This window comes from Nycticebus coucang, chromosome 5 (assembly GCF_027406575.1).
Source record: "Nycticebus coucang isolate mNycCou1 chromosome 5, mNycCou1.pri, whole genome shotgun sequence".
Classification (NCBI taxonomy): Eukaryota; Metazoa; Chordata; class Mammalia; order Primates; family Lorisidae; genus Nycticebus; species Nycticebus coucang.
In genome coordinates this window covers 98,319,406-98,341,381 of record NC_069784.1, presented here as the reverse complement: position 1 = coordinate 98,341,381, position 21,976 = coordinate 98,319,406, and the positions used below count along the sequence as shown (strand labels likewise).

Here is a 21,976-nt window from a genome sequence, read left to right as displayed (position 1 = left end):
TGATAAGTGGCAAACTAAACAGAACACAATTCTGTCTCTAGTACTTAGCCTTTACCAGGCCTATATATTAATAATATGTGTTTGATAAATGTTTGCTGAATTTAATTAAAATATTTCAACATGAAAGCTTTGTTCCTCACATCTGACATTTTTCCTGATTATTAGATTATACCATTATTATAAAAAATATCCAAAATATGTAAAAGCTCAAGTATAATTAAATTTTTCTGATTATACAATATAGGAATAACAATTAGTAAGATCTTATATAGGTTTTGAATATATCTGTTTATTAGGTCATCTTTTTGAACAAAAATGAAATTCTACTATGTAATTAAATTTTTCCACTTAAGATTTTTATTGCTAGTAGTTGATTCTTAAGAGAAGGAGGCAGAAAATTATTTTAAAAGATTTCCAGGGCGGCGCCTGTGGCTCAGTCGGTAAGGCGCCGGCCCCATATGCCGAGGGTGGCGGGTTCAAACCCAGCCCCGGCCAAACTGCAACCAAAAAATAGCTGGGCGTTGTGGCGGGCGCCTGTAGTCCCAGCTGCTCGGGAGGCTGAGGCAAGAGAATCGCTTAAGCCCAGGAGTTGGAGGTTGCTGTGAGCTGTGTGAGGCCACGGCACTCTACCAAGGGCCATAAAGTGAGACTCTGTCTCTACAAAAAAAAAAAAAAAAAAAAAAGATTTCCAAGTGTGTTCTAGTGTTAATGAAAATTCATCATATCCTCCTTAATACTGTTTTTGTCTAAGGATGATCTTGGCAAACTTATGTAAAGAGCCAAAGAATAAATATTTTTGACTGTACAGTCTCTGTTGCAACTTTCAATTCAACTGTTACAGCTCCAAAACATCTATAGATAATATATGCGTCATTACTAAAGTTTTGAGATGCAGAAAAATCAATATATGTAAAATTCACGCTAGTGGAAAAAACAAATGAACCCCTCTCAGCAACACCAGTAAAACAGAGCAAGTTGAAAGTGGGTGAATCAGAACGTTGACTGTGTTTCTTGGAAGTGAAACAATGGACTATAACATACTATGTTTTAAAACTTTTGTAGTGACTTACATACATAAATGTTTGGGCTTGACTATGTCCCAGTGAAACTTTATTTGCAAAATAAAGTTGTAGTCTACATTTGGTCTGAGGGCTGGAGTTTGCTGACCTGGTTTAGTGACGCACTATAAGATTCCTTTTCAGAACATTTAGGTCAAAATTAAAAATAGTTTAATAGTTATCAACATGTTTTCTTATTAAATCTGAAAAAAAGGCTTAATTTTTTTAGAAAACATTTTAAACTATGAGAATTAAAACACTCAGGGTGTTGATTAACCTTCAGTTAACCAAAATGCCATTTAATTAATCATATTTAATTTAAAAAACTTATTCCTCCAAATTCTGAAAGTTTATAACTGGGTAGTATTCTATTTGATATTTTTATTGTGATTAAATAAAGTGAAGAAACTATATTTTGAATTAATTTCATCTTACACAACTTAAGTGTCACTTGTAGTTTTCCCCTGCCTTTGTAAAATGTTGTGTATGTACATATTTTCATTTCGTCTATATTCAGCTCTAAGGAGAGAATGAAAGCTTTTTTAGCTTAAAATCTTGACAGATTTCTACATGTGTAGATAGTACATTATCCTCTTTAGTCTGGGTTGTGATTTTTTTTTCTTTGACCACTTGGGTGTCTTTTCTTTGGGTTCTGTTACACACTGATAGTCAGGTGTGCTTTTTTGGTGCTGATTTAAAGGTGGGAAATAATTGATGGATAGAATTTTTTTCTACTGATTGACCACTAAATGATCAGTATGTTCTTAAATATTATTTGCATTCTCATGATTGCTATATTCCTAATCTAAATGTACATAGACAAACCTGTTTGGCATTTGGCATTCATTATAATAATTTGCACCTAAGCTATTGTGTGATTTATGATATTATTGGAAATAACACAGGAAAAATAGATTTAAATGGTATAGTTTGAATATTAAGTATCATTTTCTGCTTAAATTTAGCATGCATATTATAGCAGAACTGCAGTACTAAGACTTCTTGAAAAGAAATATAAGTCTCTGGTAAGTCCACACTTCTGTTTTTATGTTGCAATAATATCACAAAAAGATATATGATATAAAAAGCTGAATATATGAAGTTGAGTGGTGACAATTAATATTGGATAATAAAGAGTTTGGCTTTTAGGTGACCGAAACTACCATCTTATGAAACAAATAAGGGTAAAAGTAGAGACTTAAAATGCAGGCAGAATAGAAATTATATAAGTATATGGTAAATCAAGCTGCTATAAATAACAAGCTGGGTTACGAGAAGCTATATTTAAGTATTATGCAATTTGATTCAGGTCAAGTATTAATGAAGGAATTACTTCTATAAGTAATGTTTTGAGGGAAAAGTTACATGAGAACAATTCAGAAGGGGATAAATGTTTTTTTTTCATTTGCAAATATTGGTTTGAGTTATCAAATATAGACTAATACTATAAAATATATTACCAAAATTATCTACATTTATTATTAGTTGTAGAACAATGTGTGAGAATTAAAAAGAAATCAGCAAGTCTAATAAAAAATCATTGACAGCATGTAATGCGTGAGATTTATTAAAATACTTAAAAAGTTGTATGACTTTGGGTCAATAAATATAGTTTATATAGTTTGGATGAACCTTGAGTTTAGTCTTCAGGTGAAGGAAAGTTTCCTGGAATTGCGGTTTTTAGCTGAGTTCAGTAGAGCATAAAATGAAAGAAGGAGAACAGTAATTGTTTTGTGTTTGAGAACCAAAAAAATTGAGCAGCGGGAGAGAGTCATATGAATAATAGGATGAGAATTTATTTGTAGAGGCTAAAGGTGCTTAAAATTTTTTAGAAGAGGTTAGAAGAGGTAAAATGTTCTTAAAATTTTTTAGAGAAATTGAATTGGAATAAAGTCGTTCCACATCTCATTTCTGTTCCATTCCCATTTAAAATGAAAATTTGTTGTTGCCATATGAGCATAGACTGATCTTGCTAGAAAAAAAAAGAGAAAAAACATAGAATAGGATAATTTTTTTGCTGTGGTTTATGTGCAGATAATAACTCAGTATTGCTATTACAGAGGCCCCAGTGATAGTATTTCAAATATGTTTCTTACAGATTAAACCTGAAAATCTGTTATTTGAAAAGTCAATTATACCTTCATCAACTTTTAGCCTAGTGGGCCTACTTCATATAAATAACTGTAATATTTTATCAACATAGTCAAATATTATTTTGTTATGTATGGAATGGGTTCGTTGTTTGAATGATGTATGCACTCTAGGCTCTGACTTTACCACCATGCCATGTGTCAATGTAGCAAAATTGCACTTGGACATAGTATATAAATAAAAAATGAATGTAAAAATCCCTTCATTTTATCTAGAGAGCTTTTTAAAATTTGCAGAATACCAAAAGATTAGTTATGGCGTTTTAGTTATTAGTTTTATTTTTTAAAGTAAACTAGGTTCCACTTTTTTTTTTTTTTTTTTTTGTAGAGACAGAGTCTCACGGTACCGCCCTCGGGTAGAGTGCCGTGGCGTCACACAGCTCACAGCAACCTCTAACTCTTGGGCTTATGCGATTCTCTTGCCTCAGCCTCCCGAGCAGCTGGGACTACAGGCGCCCGCCACAACGCCCGGCTAACTAGGTTCCACTTTTTAAAAGAAACATTGGGAATAATGAATCCAAGGTGCATCTACTTCCTTTTCAGAATTGAGGGTCAATTTTGTGCATTTATATTGTCAAGTTTGAACCACTCTGTGGATTTACCTTTCCGTTTTACAAGAGATTCTTGCGTAAGGTCTTTAGTCATGGCAGCGTGTTTAGCATGATGACCTGAGAATGCGTTTCTTTTAGCTTCTCCTTAGTGCTGTCTGATGATAATGTTCTACAGTGAGGGAATTTCTGAATTGTATAACAGGGCAGCCATTAGGGACATGTGACTATGGAACACTTGACATGTGTCTGGGATAACTGAGAAACTTTATTTAATTTAAATTTAAATAATTATGTGGTTAAAGAAACGTATTTGATCATACAATTGTAGTCTCTTATTTTTATGGCATTTTCAGTAGGTAGCATTAAGGTGTCAAATAATTTATGTATGTGCTGTCAGTTTTATATAGGAATACCTGAGGAAGTTAAGAGATTCTTTGTTTCCATAACATTGCAAAGTCATGAACTAGTTAAATGTCTTAGCTTATCAGAGTAAATATTTAACCTTTTATTTTTTAACAGTTTGACTCTTTCTCCAGTCTGTCTTAAAGAAATGGCTTTTACGTAGTGCCATTTTTCTTGCTCTCTGATAGACATTTACCAAAAAATGACTTGACAACTATGTTATTTAAATTTTCCTTTGGTTTTTCCTATCTTACTCTATTTAACCTTATTTTTCCCTTTCTTTGGGGTTCACAATTAAATGAATTAGGTGCCATATATTTGATAGTACAGGGCAATAAGTATCAAATAAAATCCTGAATTATATATCAGATTTCTGTCTCTCTTCCCAGTGGTTGGTACAGCCATTCATTATACCCTTAATTTGACTCTTAGACCATTGTTTAAATTCACCTACAATAGATATGCTTTTTTTCTCTTGAAATTTAGGGGGATAGCATGTAATGTGATTGTTCCTTTCCTGAGATTGTTCATTTTCTTATGATTGTTATCTTTTCTCAAAACACGGGTAACACATGTAAGAAGTCCGGGGAGGAAGTAGAAGGAGTGGAAGGGAGCGGTGAAGATAAAGCTGAGCAGAGATGGGTGTGAAGTGGGTGAATATCTAAAGGTTTGAGTGGAAGTAAACTAAAGGGTTTTTCTTATTTCCATTATATGTCATAAAAATAATATTTATTCACTTTTAAAGAGTATTTATAAAGAATATTAAATGGTGAAAAGTATTCTCATGGTCTTGATTTTTCTGTGCTCTCTGTCCTAATTTTAATACATCAACTGCATTTCAGTAATACACAGTTCAACGATTTTTTTTTTAACTATAACTTAATATGTACATGAAGTTTTAAAAAAGCAGCATGTTAATGACAGAAAATTCCAACTATTGAACTAAAGGGTTTTTAAGAGAGATTATTTTGGAGACATGTTTTGAGTTTGTGGTTAAAAAAGCAGACTACTGTTTGCTTTTTTTCATCCTAGTTTTTTAAAGCTTCTCTTAAGTGTACTATTTTATTAATTATGTCATGTCAGAAGTTATTTTGTTGGAAATTAGATTGAAAGTACTAAGTGAAGATAAGGGAGAAGTATTGAAACAAAAAGATGGTTGAGAGACTGCAGCAGGCCAAACAAAAGATGATGGAAATGACAGTGAGAATTGGGATAAATGGATAGATTCTGGAATATTCTATTTAGGAGATAGCATTTAAAGGGCTTGGCTTTTGAATAGGAGACAGATGGGTAAGTCCTTAGGCAAATGAAGGATTAATATCATTCCTTGAAATAAGTAACACAGAAGAAAATGTTGGTGGATAGGGGTAATGATTTTTAGATTTGGTAGATTTGATCATATCGAATACAGATCTCTAGGAGTTGTGGGTCTGAATGGGTTTGATCTAGACAAGACACATAGATATGAGAAAGGGAGGGATAAAATGTCATATACCAGGAAGTTCATGAGAGACTTAGTGCCTGGATTTTTTGACGGGTGATAGGAGACTGATTACAGGTGTACCCCTCTGCCTAGCATATACCAGGGTCCCACATTCCTGGAAGGAAAGCAGGTATTCATCATAATCCACATTATTTGAGCAGTTTAGGTACATTGTAGTTCCTCTTAACTAGTTTGCAGAATGGTGCCAACCCTCCTGAAGTTCAAGTTCTTAGATGTTATCAAAATCCAATCTTGTAAGTGGGCCTTTCTAAAGATAGAAGTCCTGCCATGTTAAATTATTTTCTGCATACAATTGAGGCTGTAAGAATGAATGAGATGAGGAAATCCTTGATTATCAATAGTGTTCATATAAACTTCATTTTTTTTTCCTGTCTAAAGCTTAATTAATCGTTTCTTCCTGTTGGGTCCTTCCTGCTCTACTTGCATACTTTTTTCTATCAACTTTCCCCTTTCCCCTGTGTAGTCAAACTCATCCTCTCCATTGTCTTCCCCAACAGCATTTAAACATGCCCATATCCTCCTAATCTGAAAAGCGTTCAGCCATGACTCTAAGACCTGACTGTTTTATTTCTTTATTTTTTTCGCAGCTATTCATCTGGAAAATAAATATTATACCAGCTACCTTTATTTTTTTACTTTCTTTTCCTTTATTTATTATAGTCTGACTTTATTCCCCCAACTTCCCTGACTGATCTTTTCAAAGTCACCAACAACCAAAGTCACCTTATTACCAAGTCTAACAGTTGTCAAAATCTTATCTCACTGTTACCTTCTGTTTTGTTTGGGAATGAGGAGATAAGAGGGTATCCACAGATAGGTAGGTGCTGAGGAACTGGAAGAAGTTTTGAAATCTCTGCTTATGGAGAATGGGAGGTGGAGTTAGAATGGAGACTCATAGGAAAATCCTGGAATACAGTATAAGTTGGAGATCACTTTTTTTTTTTTTGCAGTTTTTGGCTGGGGCTGGGTTTGAACCTGCCACCTCCAGCATTGGGGCCAGTGCCTTACTCCTTTGAGCCACAAGTGCTGTCCCTGGAGATCACTTTTTATTGTAACTCTGTTACTTGAATATAAGATTCTTCTTTGTCAGTTTCCAGCAGATTTTGGCATTTGAGATGGAAATGCAGGCTTGATATTTTGCTGGCTGGGTGAGAAGAAAAGACTCCAATGCAAAGGAACTAGGCAAAAGAGTTTTTAAAGTCAAAGAAACAGTTTTTTTTTTTTGTTTTTTGCAGTTTCTGGCCAAGGCTGGGTTTGAACCCACCACTTCCGGTATATGGGGCCAGCACCCTACTCCTTTGAGCCCCAGGCGCTGCCCTCAAAGAAATAGTTTTTACATCTTTCACTATGAAATGTAAAGTATGTGTTTCTTTCTTTTCATTAACACCAACACTATAATAGCATTATAAAATAGAGCATCTGAAAGTTGACCACTCAAGAGTCTGTAACAAACTAGTCAACATACAGAGGTGGCCAACATAAGGAACCTGGCCTACTGCACTGGTGCGTACATGTGGTGCGTGTCTGGTCTTTGAAAATCAGGCTATCTTAGGGAGTTGGTTGACTATGGAGATTCTACTGTATTTGTTGAATCACAGGTATTTTCACAGTGTTCCCTAGATTGATTAAAATTTAATTGAGGAGACTAAGCTTTAGTGGCTGGAAAGTACAATACTAAATATTTAGCTTAAATATTTTCCAAATCATTTTTATCGACGTAACTAATTTCTTTTAATTCTCGAACTTGTAGGCTGCAAAGTTCTGGAATTAATAAGTTAATTATTATTTTATCAGATAACTACAGCAGTTCAGCAGTGTGTTCAGTACTTTGAGCTGTGTGAAACCATGAAAGTTGATAAAGCTTTGGGACACTCAAAGCATTGCAGTAAGTACTATATCCTCTATTATGTATATATATATTTTAATTTTTAAAAATAATTTTAGGTGTTACACGTTTTGTTTACGTACTTTGCTTTTTGTAGAGGTTGAGTCAAAGGTATAAATGTGCCCTTCACCCATATAGTACCCAATAGATGTGGATTTATCCATCCTTTCCTTTATACCAACTTGATTTTCATTGAGATTTACTTTCATACATGCATTTAAGTGTTGATCAGTTAGTTGCAACTTGATATTGAGTGCTTGTGTTTGTTTCTCCATTCTTGTGATGTTTCAGTTAGATGAATGGTTTCCAGTTCCATCCAGGCTGTCACAAGAGATACTCAATTGCCATATCTTTTTATGGCTGAGTAGTACTGCATGGTATGCATATACCACATTTTATTAATTCATTCATGTATTGGTGAACACTTGACTTGTTTGTACATCTTTGCAGTTGTGAATTGTACTGCAATAAACATTTCCGTGCAGATGTCTTTTTAATAAAATTACTTTTTTCCTTTGGGTATATACCCAGCAGAGGGATTGCTGGATCAAATGGTAGATCTACTTTAACTTCTTTGCGATATCTCCATATGATTTTACATAGATGATGTACTAGTTTGCAATCTCACCTATGATGTTTAAGAATTCCTTTCTCTCCACACCCACACCATCATCTGTTGTTTGGGGATTTTTTTTTTTTTTAACTTTTTTTTTTTTTTGTAGAGACAGAGTCTCACTGTACCGCCCTCGGGTAGAGTGCCGTGGCGTCACACGGCTCACAGCAACCTCTAACTCTTGGGCTTACGCGATTCTCTTGCCTCAGCCTCCCGAGTAGCTGGGACTACAGGCGCCCGCCACAACGCCCGGCTATTATGTTTGGGGATTTTTTTAATAAGAGCCATTCTCACTGGAGTTAGGTGATATCTAAAGGTGGTTTTGATTTGGATTTCCCCAGTAATTAGAGATGTTGAGCATTTTTTCATGAGTTTTTGTACAACTTCTTTTCAAAAGTTCCTGTTCATGTCTTTTGCCCACTTTTTAATGGGGTTGTTTTGTTGTTTCTTTCTGATTTGTTTGAGCTCTTTGTAGATTCTGATTATCAGTCTTTATCAGATGGATAGCATGCATCCATTATTTCTCTTATTCTGTGGGTTTTCTGTTTGTTCTTTTGAGTGTATCCTAGGCTGTGCTCTATTATAGAATTTTAAAAATGGTAAATTTTACTAATAAAAGTAGATTAGAAATAACTATTTTTAATAGTTTTTAGTGTGGAGAATTGGGTCACTTTTGCTAATGATATAAAATATTTTCAAAATATTTAAAAGACATATGACTTTTGATAATATCTACATTTGAAATTAATATACAGTCATACTGATTCTTACTATGTGCTGTTCTTCAGTTTGTGAGTAGCATATGCTAAGAATCAGTATTATAGGGTATACTGAATCAGTACATAGAGCATATGTCCTATTCTGTTATACTGCAACAATATACAGCCTGTTCTTTTTCCCGAGCTAAAGTATGAGTCATTTAACCAGGGACATGAGTACTTTAGTGGCAGGCGAAGTTCCATAAAATATTGTTTTTATTATTGCACACTCCATGCCACCGTGTGATTCCTCTCTGCTTATCCCTAGTCGGAACTAACATGTCCTAGATGCTTCATAATCTAGCACTAATTTCTTTAACCAATCTCTTCTCTAGTTATTTCCTAAAGTGAATCTTCTCTTAGTCAGGTTCTTCTGCACACCAAAGCCTATACAACTTTGTTATTTCAACTCCTATTGCTTCATCCATACTCCCAGCACAAATAGAGATCCTGTTTATCATGAAAGAAGAAACTTCTTAAAATTTGCAGGATGGCTTCCCACCTATTCTGCTTTTTTTCTTGCTCTTTTGCTTAGATCACACTGCTTGCCAGGTGATTCTGATGTCTTTTATCATTCTGTTATTTTTACGTTGTTTTTCTAAGCACATAGTATGTTTCTTTCTTTCATTTTTTTTTTTTTTTTTGTAGTGACAGAGTCTCACTTTATTGCCCTTGGTAGAGTGCCGTGACGTCACAGCTCACAGCAACCTCCAACTCCTGGGCTTAGATGATTCTGTTGCTTCAGCTTTCCGAGTAGCTGGGGCTATAGGTGCCTGCCACAACGCCCAGCTATTTTTTGGTTGCAGTTTGGCTGGGGCCAGGTTTGAACCCGCCACCCTCGGTATATGGGGATGGCTCCCTACCCACTGAGCCACAGGCATTGCACTTTCTAAGCACATAGTATATTTCTTTGAGAGAATGAAGATATCTTATAATTTTATTTATCCCTGGGTAAATTTTTAACTCAAAGTAAGGGAAATGGCTTGAAACCAATAATTAATGTGTTTTAAAAGCTAGTATATTATAGTGGAAAAGAAAGTGTACAAGTCAGAATTTATTCTTTAGGAGAAGGGTACATAGGTTTAAATTTTTCACTTGATCTTAGCCAAAAGACCAAGCTGCAATACAAATTTGTAATTTTTTTAACTTCTTAATATTACAGTGTTATATCTAGATCTCTTTTTCCTACCACTCTCCCAGCCCTTTATGGTTTTGCTTTTTTCCCTATCTAATGAAGACCTCAGGATACTTCACTGCATTCTTTTCCCTTTTCTTACTTTCTTGCTCATTTCTCTTTCAGAATTTTCTACCTGCAGTTCCCCAGTTTTAGATCAATTCAGTCCTTCACCTCAGTCACTTAGGAACACGGAGAATTTATGCCATAATTTGATGTTCAAATATAGATTTTCTAACCTTGGTGGTCCAGAACAGTTATTACAAGCCTTTGCAGTCTCCTCGAGCCCCCTGCCTTGCCTCTGCCCACTACATCAGGAGGGGCCCTTGTTTCCTGTTTCACTCAGAAAAAGGGAAGTTTCCAGATAGGAGCTCTTCAGATGTCCTGCTTCATGTACTCAAATGCATATTTATATGTCCATAGCAACATCCCCTTTCTCTAAAGGGTAACCTGGGGCAGATGGTCCCCCCCCTTTTTTTTTAAACCAGAATGTTGCTTTGCTTGTTATTATGTCTTAATATTTGTTGGTACTTTCCCCTGCATCATCTATCCTTTTCATGTGTCTTTTAAATTAAAAAATAGAGCAAGTTATTATATATGTCCCATATTGCCTTACCTCTAAAAGAAGGGCTCTTTTAAATAGTCTATGTACCCCCAGCCTTATTTCTTTATCTTATGTTGACTTTCAACCATGGAAATGAAGCTTCTCTATCTGTTGCCCCATGATCTACCCTCATCAGCTTCCACTTCTCTTGTCCTCATTTTTCAGCGTTTGCGTCTGTTGATTCTTTTCTCCTTCTGCATTCCTCGTTCTTATCTAACAGATTTTTCTTAGTCACTTGAAAACCTCTCCTCTTTTATGTTTGTACTCACAAAGGTTTCACTCCTTGCTCTTTTGTTACCTTAGTCTACCTGTTCTCTTGGGAGAGCCCCTTTACTTTCACAGTTTCAGATATATATTTACATGTAAATGTTGACTCTGAAATATCTCAGACCACATCCCTTTCCTGAGTCTCACATCCCTGGACTTATCTTACTTAGTGTCTTGATCTAGATGTTATATGGGCACTTCAAATTAAAGTATCAAGTACTGAAATCACTATTTTTTCTATTTTTAAACCTCTTATTTTTTTTTCTTTTTTAGGATTATTTAAGTAGAAGAAAAAACTTACCCTGAACACAAATTATAACAAAAAATTATAAATTTGTATTGCTGCTTGGTCTTTTGGCTAAGATCAAGTGAAAAATTTAAACTAATGTACCCTTCTCCTAAAGAGTTGAGTTTGAATTTAAACTTATGTACCCTTCTCCTAAAGAGTTTGAGTTAGGAACTTGAGTTTTCTTATGTTCATTCTTTCACTATCAGTGTGTACCTGACTAAGGCATTTTGATTTCATTTAATCTTTTTGTTTATTTAAAAGATAAGGTCTCACTGTGTTACCCAGGCTGGAGTGCAGTGGCATGATCACTGCATCCTTGAACTCCTGGGCTCAGGTAATCCTCCTGCCTCAGTCTCCTGAGTATTTAGAAATATAAGTACATGCCACCACACCTGATCAATTTTTTTTTTTTTTAATTTTTTGTAGAGATGAGGTCTTCCTATGTTGCCAAGGCCAGTCTTGAACTCCTAGCCTCAAGCAATCCTCTTGCCTCAGCCTCCCTCATCTGGGATTATAAGCCTGAGCTAGCATACCTGGCTGATTTCATTTTTTTTCTTTTTTTTTTTTTTCTCCGTACACAGAGTGCTTGAGAAATCATAGCTGTATAACAGAATTATGTTAACACAGTTACCTTTCAAGTCCAGGAGCAGCAGCTACTATGCTTTCTTCATTTGACCCTCTATGGTGATAGATATAATTATTGTCATTTTATACACTGAGAACTAGTAAACATTGCTAAAAACCATACAGCTAATAACTGGTATTACTAAGACAGAACCCAAGTGGCTTGAAAATTCTTCCCATCAGTACAGGCCTTGTAACCTTTGAAGCCAATATATAACACCACTACAAATTTAGATATTGATACATTTTAACAAGTCCTCACAAAGATGGAGTCGACAAAGTCTTAAAATCACTTATTATAAGTGAAAGATCCTACCCAAAAAGGAAACTATAAAGCAGTACAATATTCTAAGGACTGATTTCTGTACTGTTTATACCTACGGTTGAAAAGTGTAGGTTTCCACATATGGAATTTCATCAGTTGACAACAAGCAAAAGCTCCCCAAATTTCAGGAATAATAATACCTTATTGGGAAGCTCCATGCCACTGTTCCAAGGAGCTGCTTTATTTATTTATTTATTTTTATTAAATCATAGCTGTGTACATTAATGCAGTTGTGGGGTACAATGTGCTGGTTTTACATATAATTTGAAATGCTTTCATCAAACTGGTCAACATAGCCTTCAAGGCATTTTCTTAGTCATTGTGTTAAGGCATTTATATTCTACACCTAGTAAATTCCAAGGAGCTGCTTTAGAGCAGTCTGATATTCTCAGCTATGAGCTGAGAGCATCAGTGTTACTCTCTCAGGAGAAATAGTATTTAGTTCCCGATTTTCTTACAAGTTTTTTTTTTTTTTTTCATGAAACATGCATTTTGTATATTATTTTTGATGCTGAAGGGTGTTTCAGTGGCGAAGACTGGTGTTTGAATGTTATAGTTTATGCCATTAACTGTTTGATGAAGAGCATCTGGTGCCAGCATATAGCCATCTGAAATAATCCAATCTTCGTCTGTCATTCACAACCCAGAATCTGTGATGAGCCAAGGCGGGAGCAGCAGAATGAAACACAGGAAGCTTATTGTTTTGGAAGTTAGCATTTTCAGAGGAATGTCTCATGCAGCCTTGACTTGTCACAAATCCAATTTCTTCAACTGCTTATATGTCACAAAGAAAATGATATTCCAAGAATCAAATCTCAATTAATTTGGCCAAAAGGCTTTATATAGAGCAAAAACCCCTTCATTCTTCCATGTCTGAAATAAGCATTGAAGGACTCTGTGATTCATCACAAGTGTTATCACATCAACAGGATTTGAGGCCAGGGTCCCTATCAAATCACAGGTTGAAGCTTGAGAGTACAGTGTCTCCCATCAGGCCTGAGAAAATCAGATACTTCTTGGTGATGTCATAGACTGGTAGCTTCACATCAATAGTGGCAGCCTTCTGAGTAGTAGGGGACACACCCTTCTGTAGTACTCTTGAACTCTCTTGTTGGTTAAATGAAATTGCCTGTCATTCCTCCTTGAATGGGGTTGCTTTTTGCTTGCATTTATATTTTCTTTTTTTTTTTAATTGGGATTCATTGAAGGTACAAAAAATTAGGTTACATTGATTACATTTGTTAGGTAAAGTCCCACCCTTAAGAGGTGTGCTGTACACTATGACCCCTCATCCTCCACCCTTTTCCCTGCTCCTTCGTTTCCCTGCCCCTCACCTTGTATTGGATTCTTGCTTCTCCATTCTTGTGATGCCTTACTAAGAAGAATATGTTCCAATTCAATCCAGGTTAATATAAAAGATATAAAGTCCCCATCTTTTTTAGTGGCTGAACAGTATTCCATGGATATATATACCAGAGCTTGTTAATCCATCCCATCCTGGGTTGGTGGGCATTTAGGCTGTTTCCACATTTTGTTGATTGTAAATTGAGGTGCAATACAACAGTCTAGTGCAAATGTTCTTATGATAAAAGGATTTTTTTTTTCTTCTGGGTAGATGCCTAGTAATGGGATTGCAGGATCAAATGGGAGGTCTAATTTGAGTTCCTGAAGATTCTCCATATTTCCTTCCAAAAGGTTATATTAGTTTGCAGTCCCACCAGCAGTGTAATTACATCTGTATTTTCAAAACATCAATTAAATCAGCAATGGTTGAAGGTATTACTTCAAAGAAAATTCTACTTGTGACATTTATTGGTAAGGTTTCATTGCTAGGCTTTCAACAAATAATCACTTCAGGCTCTGGTAAGTGCCTATCTTGATGGTTTCATAGGATGCTTGGTGTAATATCTCGGGGCAATCCCTGAATATAGTGCTTTCAGCTCATGTTCTCTGCCTGTCCTTATGAATGCATGCAGCACTTCTTTAAAGTTTACATCCTTCATCTGGCCTTGAATCTGGAGCCTTGTCTTGGTCAAATCAAGTGGAAATGTACCGCTTTCAGCTGTGATGGAGGCTAGTCCTCTGTACAAACAGCTGCTATTGAGAGCTGATTTTCTCACACTGTCTCTTTTTTGCTTTATGGAAACATTGCCTCCAGTAGGGTTTTTGGTGGCAGCAAAGCCCCTCCATCCAGAATTGGTTGCTGCCAGAGCCGAAGGCCCACATAGGAGGTTTCATTTTCTTAAACATTTATTTTTATCTGGCTCCCCTTTTCTACTTCTATTTTTTAAATTTTATTTCAAAATATTAAGGGGTATAAATTTTTTTTTTTTTTTTTTAGTTGAACTGGATAACATTTAGGTTTTCTTCCAGTTTGAGACATCGTGAATATGAAACAATGCTTACAGGTCTTGAACGGGTAGAGGCATTGAGAATGGAGTAGGCAAGCGAGAAAGACTCTGAAGACATCGTATTTATTGATACAATTTGTCACTGATTGAATGTGGGATATAGGAGAAAAGGATGAAGAATCAAAGATACTTAATGTTTTTCAGCTCAAGAAAGTGAATAGTACCATTTGCAGAAATGAGAAAGGATTAATGTTTTTGTTATGTAGAACATTATATAATGCTGAAGTCAGTGCTCCATTCCTTTGTCTAATGTTTTTTGTTTATGATTTTCTTAATAGGCCTTCTTATTTCAAACCCTGACTTTCATCCAATTTTGCATTACTACCTTTGTAATAAAGTACAAATTTCTTCTGAGGCTAAGTATTCCATGGTCTGTCTCTTCTAGCCTCATACCTTTCTTACTTGTCCTCCCTATACTTTGTTAATACCAAGCTATTTCCTGTATGAGGCCCAGTTTCATGTTACTGTTTTTTGATAGGAGTGTTTAGGATCTTGTATGTAATACGTACTAAATAGACCTGGAATATATGGGTGAATGACTGAATGAAGAATATATTTTGGGGCTCGGTGCCTGTAGCACAATGTTCATGGCGCCAGCCACCTGCACTAAGGCTGATGGGTTTGAACCTGGCCCAGGCCAGCTAAAGAAACAATGACAACTGCAACAACAACAACAAAAAAGAGCTAGGCACTGTGGCAGGTGCCTGTAGTCCCAGCTAGTTGGGAGGCTGAGGTAAAAGAATCGCTTGAGCCCAAGACTTTGAGGTTGCTATGAGCTGTGATGCCACAGCACTCTACTGAGGGTGACATAATGAGACTTTGGCTCAAAACAAAACAAAGCATATGTTGGGGTATATCTACAGTTTAGAGATTTCATTTGGATACACGGTGGTAAACATGTTTTGTAGTATTGCTTTTTAATTGGATAATTAAACGTTAGTATTTTCTGTCCGTTTTCTCCCTCCCTTAACTAACTTTTGAAGTCCCTCTTTCACGGATGATAACTCTGGCAATTTTATGTTCATTTCTGTGCAGTTTATATATAATTGAGATATATTCCTTTCCTAGTGATGAGTTTTTTACTTCCTTTTCTATAGCGTGTATATCTTATACAACGTTCTCGTTAAGTAGGCATTCAGTAAATGATAAAATTTATTATATTTCTTTAAATATTCTTTATGATTTCTTTTTTTTTTTTTTACCTAGAGATAGGATCTTGCTTTGTAGCCCAGGCTGGAGTACAGTGACATGATCACAGCTCACTGTAACCTCAAACTCCTGGGCTAAAGCCATCCTCCTGCCTTAGCTTCCCTAGTAGTTGGACTACAGGCTACTGTGCCCTGCTAATTTATTTTTTCCTTTTGTGGATTCAGGGTCTCACTGTGTTGCTTGGGCTGTTTTTCCACTTCTGGCCTTAATTGATCCTCCTGCCTCTGTCTCCCAAAGCGGTGGGATTATAGGTGTGAGTCACTAGGCCTAGCCATTTTAGGATGAACTCAATATGTGTATTATACTTCTCTGAAATTTACCAGATTTTTTTTTTTTTTTTTTTTTTTTTTGAGACAGAGTCTCACTTTGTCACCCTTGGTAGAGTGCCGTGGCGTTATAGCTCACAGCAACCTCAAACTCTTGGGCTCAAGCAATTCTGTAGCCTCAGCCTCCCAAGTAGCTAGGACTCTTGGTGCCTGCCACAATGCCTGGCTATTTTTAGAGATGTGGTCTCACTCTGGCTCAGACTGGTCTTCAACTTGTGAGATTAGGTGATCTGCCCCCTTGACCTGCAGGAGTGCTGGGATTACAGGCGTGAGCCACCCTGCGCCCGGCTACTTGAAGTTTACCAGATTTTATGATAACTACCTTTCCTCAGAGATTTAGTGTGAAGAATCTAAGAAAACAATAGGAAAATTGTTTTTAAAAATGTATACCAGCAGGGCGGCACCTGTGGCTCAAAGGAGTAGGGCGCCGGCCTCATATGCTGGAGGTGGTGGGTTCAAACCCGGCCCTGGCCAAAAAAAAAAAGTATACCAGCACTGTCTCCATTGAAGGGCAAGTGTCTTTTTATGAAATTACTTTTCATAAAAAAATCCCCAATCTTATTTAGTACTTAGATGGGAATGAAGTTAGGTACTGTAAAATATAATGGTGTTAAAATAAATGTTTTTATTTGCTTCTTTTTAAAGGGAACAACCAGAAAACTTTCTACTACTCAGGACAAGAATTACAATATATTTACTTCATTCACTCAGTGTGCCTTTTAGGAAGATTATTGATTTATACACAAGGCAGAAAACTATTTCCTATAAAGCTGAAGAATAGGAAAGGTAAGTGCAATTAGGAGAAATGAATATGTTGAGATATAAGATTCACATGCTAAGGATTATTCAGACTTGGACATTTGGCTTGTTCTCTTCTAGGATACTTGGCTATGTACCTTTTAGTCTGTATCTTGTACATTTTTCCTTTTTATTTAAGTGGGTCTGCTTTATTAAAAATAGTGAACATATAAAGGTAGTATTTTATATGTAATATGAGAATACAAAATTATGTTAAAAAGGGAGACTGAAAAAGCACCAAATTCAAATCTGCCATGGTAATAAAATGCTGTAGACAAGCTAAACTGTAAGGCAAACACAACAGAAAACTATTGCATAGAAAATATATTTGAAACCATAACAGACTTCAACATGGAGAAATAAAGATATGGGAAATATAGACAAAAAGTTAAATGGCACTTTCCTGCAGGTTATGAGTCTTTGTGTTCCCTGAAGACACTCATTTGGTTGAGGGGACCCCGCCCCCCTTATGTTGTCACTTGGCTCCAGGCTTCTCTGGATTTGGTCTGGGCTACCGCTGTCTTTCCTTTCTATCTTCCTTTTCCCCTTATTCTCAGCCCTTCTCAGCTGTATCCCCAGACCCCCTAGTCGTCTCTCCCTGCAATCTACACCTGAGTTGCGCTGCTCTCAGCTCTCTTCAGTCCGACCTTCACCCTCCAGCTGTGCCAGTCTGAATAGTACTATCTTTAATCAGCCATCTTGTCTCTGTTCTGTATCTTAAACATCCTGGAAGTATTTTTTTCCTTTTTGTTTTCAGTATATACTTATTTCTATATGTATAGTTTTTTTGTTTTTTTTGTATTCTTCTCGCCGTTAGTGTTTTCTTATTTCTCTCTCTTTTGAATTCCTAGACATACTTGATGTTCCAGATCTGGATTCAGAACTAAAAGACCTGTTTAAGTTCAAGTTCCACTAAAACCAGCTGTGATCCTTTAGGAAAATCACTTAATCATTGTTGTTTCAGTTTATTTATCTATAAAAATGGAAAAGTGATATCGATGATACAGGACTTGCAGAACTTTTGTGATCATGGAGATGAAGTTTATAAATAATGTTTTATAAATTGAAAAGCCCTGTTCCATTTGATATATTACCATACCTTTTTTTTTTTTTTTTTTTTTGTAGAGACAGAGTCTCACTTTATCACCCTCAGTAGAGTGCCATGGTGTCACAGCTCACAGCAACCTCATACATACTATTTTTACCTTAAGTTTTATTTGGTCGCTCTCCCCCATCAAACTTATACACATGCTATTGTATGTTATTCTTAATTCCTTTAAAACTTTAGGAGTATAATAGCAATATATTATAGAGTAAGGATCTGCAAACTTTTTCTGGAAAGGTAGTAAATATTTTGGGCTTGTGGGCCACATCACATACTGTCTCTGTATATTCTCTGTGTGTGCAAGTTTGTGCAAAAGAGTTGACACCACAGCCCTGAGACTGTTCTCTCTCCTAGAAAGGCTCACTTGCCAGGTTGGTCCTTGGCTAGTATCTGGGAACTTGAAATTTCTTTTATTCCTAGAACTGATGAATGCCAACTGTCTGTAAAAACAATATGGTTTATGCTGAATACATGCTTCTCTTATGGGAGTTTGGAATTTTGTGCATACCAAGCAGAGTTTGCTTACATGCTCAGCCCCCAATAAAAACCTGGGGTATTGGGTTCTCGCACACCAGTGTGAAAAGTAAATGAACCAGAGTGGGATTTGTAGGAAATGATGAAATAAAATATGAAAGACAAAAACACGAGAGACAGAGATGGAATGGAGAGGCAAAGACAGGATCTGAAGGACAGGGATATTTTTTCTCTATCACCAGGACCTGAGTGCCCAGACAGCTTTATTTTTAAGGAGGCAATATAAAATTGTTTTTCAAAGAAGTAAGACACATTTTCAACTTAATTATGAGAAAAGAAACAGTCACAAATTCCCATTAAACATAATCTATTATTACTGTGTAAGCTCTAAAATATGGGCAATACTACATATCTGCCAGATTAGCTGGAAAATGTACGTGCCTTCTTTGAAGTGCGGCTGTGAAGTTAAAAGCTAATGTTTGAAGGAAAACACGTTTTTCTTCTGCTGGGTTAAAAGTTGAAGCTTAGAGAAAATATGTTGTTATCTGCTAAAAAGGGTCAATAGAAGGGGGTTTGTCCCCTGGACTTTCTCTTGCCACCTCACAGCTCGCTCTCTACATCCGGTCTCTATGAGCTTTCTTGGTGGACATTCTACATGTGTTGTCATGACTCACTGCTGGGAGAATTAAATTCTGTTCTGTGTGATTCCACTGGGAATTTGAAGCTTGGGCCTGGCCTGCTGTGGACTTCACTCTATACAGCTTTTCCTTTGATTTTTGTTTTGTGTCCTTTTGTAGTAATAAATCATAGACACAAATATATCTCTATGTTGTGAATCTTCCTAACGAGTCATTGAATCTGGCCATGGTTTTGAAGACCCCCTGACAAATTTATAGAATGTAAAACCCATCCTTACCTTGTGAACCAAAATCTGACCACAATGTCTATAGTTTGGTGTAAATTATATCCATTTTGGATATATTTTTGTACTTTTTCTTAGTTTTAATTGCTTAAGTCTTTTCTTCCCAATTATTTGTCAGATACTTAAGAAAACCGCCTTACATCCATTTCTTATAATCCCCATGGTAATACCACATAATTCTAGGCATAGTGGTTACTCAGAAAATTGATTTTCAATAAAAGAGCTGCCATTTTTAGATATTGTTGAACTTTACAGAAATAGAAAGACTGATATATACTTGTGGTACTATTTCAAGTTACTAAATTTAATTTCTACGTCTATCATCTATAATTTACCACTGTATATTTACTTTTAACCTCTAGGTTTTGGCCTATCAGATATCACATATCATCTACATTAGTATAGATCCACATTCTCCTGGCTTTCATATGTGATTTGTCCTAATCTCTTAATTTAATCTAAGCTTCTATAGCAAGGGTCATTAAACTATGGTTCATTCACCAAATCTGGCCCACTATCTAGTTTATATACTTGTAAGCTAAGAATAGTTTTTTTAATTTTAGGAATCTTTATTATCTGAGGATTCCTAAAATAAATTTATAGTTTTTCTCTTATAATTTTTTTAAATTGTTGAAATAATTAGGCTGTTTTGTAATATGTGAAAAATATAAATTTACTGAAGGTTTATTGGAAAACAACCATATTCATAAATTTGCATATTACTTATGTCTATATTAAGCTGTAAAGCCCACTTAAGTATTTGTGACCGAGACCATTTAGCCATAAAATCTAGACTATTTACTATGTAGTCCTTTACAGAAAAAGTGTGCTGACCCCTGTTCTACTGTGCTATGTTGAAAAGTTAGCTGGGCGTATATGTTAAGCTGAATTTTAGTCCTAATTGAATAAACTCAGACAGCCTTTATTTATGAGATTCATATATCTTCTAATTGTAGATTTATGTAAAGTGATTGGTTCAAATAAATGGTAAAACTATACCTTTGCAGAGCACCTGTTGCATCACTTGGTTTGCTCTCTTTTAACTTGCCATGTCTAATTTGCTCTGGAGCTTTTTGTATTGAAGTACAATTCCCTTCTGCATAATTACACCATAGTTTCTATGAAAATGCAGTTATATACATCAGTGTTTTTCACACTTGAACTTGTAGTTAGACTTCCGTGGCACACTTAAGTTATGCTGATCAAAAAAGAGAAAAAAAGAATATACTTTGCTTTGACCTTCTTTTGAAAATAAATTAATGGTCTTTAAAATTTTTGTAGCACACCTTAAATCTACTCATCGTACACGTCTGTGATGCACCGTAATGGTTTAAAATCACTAATATAGGTAAACGAAGCTCAGTAAAATTTTTTTAAGTTGTAAGTGGATATTGGAAATTGACTTTCTTTTCTTGTTTTCTTTTTAAAGATTCAGTATCCCTTACAGACCTGTTGGTTCTGTTTACTCAACTCATTTATTATTCACCCAGTTGTCCAAAGATGACATCAGCTCCACATTCAGGTAATTCTGCTTCTATTTTAAATAGAAAAATAGAAAACATCTCCAAATGTTTGCGTGTTCTGTTGTCTAGATGTTTTGAGTGACAGATGTAGTTTGATAGTGATATTATTAAGATACATTATTATTTAGAAGCAATTAAAGTGGTCCTGAAGTAAGCTATGAAATTTTATTTTGTTCATTGATGTTTTAAGATGTTTCTAATTTATGATCTTTTTATTTGGAATCATTTTTTTCTGAGAATTTTAGTATTATTCTTTATTAAGATCAAAATGTTCTCAAATGATATTAAGAGAAGTTTGATCAATGGGTCCTAATGTGTTTTTTTTTTTTTTTTGCTGTTTTCTACCCTTTATAATTTCCAAGATGTTTTGATCAGCCTTCTCAGATCCAAAACTTTACTCTTTTTAAGAGTCTTTCTTCTTTCTTTTATCTTGAAGAATAAAAGAAACAAAAACTTCATTTTTTTCGTAAAATGCCATTCAGTCTTACAGCTTTTGACTGGCTTATGAAAATGTTTTAAAATATTAACATTTAAAAGATAACTTATACTTTTTTCATTTGAATACCAAAAGTTTCTGCAGTAAAATACTTAATAATGAAACATGCCAATAATGCATTGACTTAGTGTTATGAAACTAGCAAATACTCTATTTTTGAATTCAAAAAAAAAACTCAGGTGAATCAAAGAAAACGTGGTTTGGGCTGTATATTAGTACTATAATACATCTATCAACTAGTGAGTTTTGTCTATACAATTGTTATATTCTATTAATTCTAACAGTGTTCACGGGCTTTTTTGTGCTGTTATAGCATTTATCTGACTAAATTACTACCTTAGGTCCTCCTGCTGTATTTTCCTACAACATGCTGTGCTTCCTTCATGATAGAAGCCGTTCTTCTTTGTTGTACTTGATTAACAAGTATAACAAATATGTCTTGGTTTACCATCTGGTAGACTGTTTTTGTGTTATTCACTTCTCTGTCTACATTACCTAGTAACTGTAG

At 35.3% G+C, this 21,976-nt stretch overlaps 1 protein-coding gene and 1 pseudogene across 1 annotated transcript in view; one reads left to right on the top strand and one right to left on the bottom strand.

Annotated features, from left to right (window-relative positions):
* TBC1D32 (TBC1 domain family member 32) overlaps positions 1–21,976 on the top strand; it is a 270,218-nt gene that overhangs the window by 42,228 nt on the left and 206,014 nt on the right. Inside the window, exons 10-13 of the mRNA XM_053592345.1 lie at positions 2,024–2,083; positions 7,460–7,550; positions 16,796–16,936; positions 20,879–20,971. Of these exons, the coding sequence (XP_053448320.1) occupies positions 2,024–2,083; positions 7,460–7,550; positions 16,796–16,936; positions 20,879–20,971 (385 nt within the window). The remainder of the gene's footprint in view (positions 1–2,023; positions 2,084–7,459; positions 7,551–16,795; positions 16,937–20,878; positions 20,972–21,976) is intronic.
* Positions 12,939–16,099, bottom strand: LOC128586438 (kidney mitochondrial carrier protein 1-like; annotated as a pseudogene).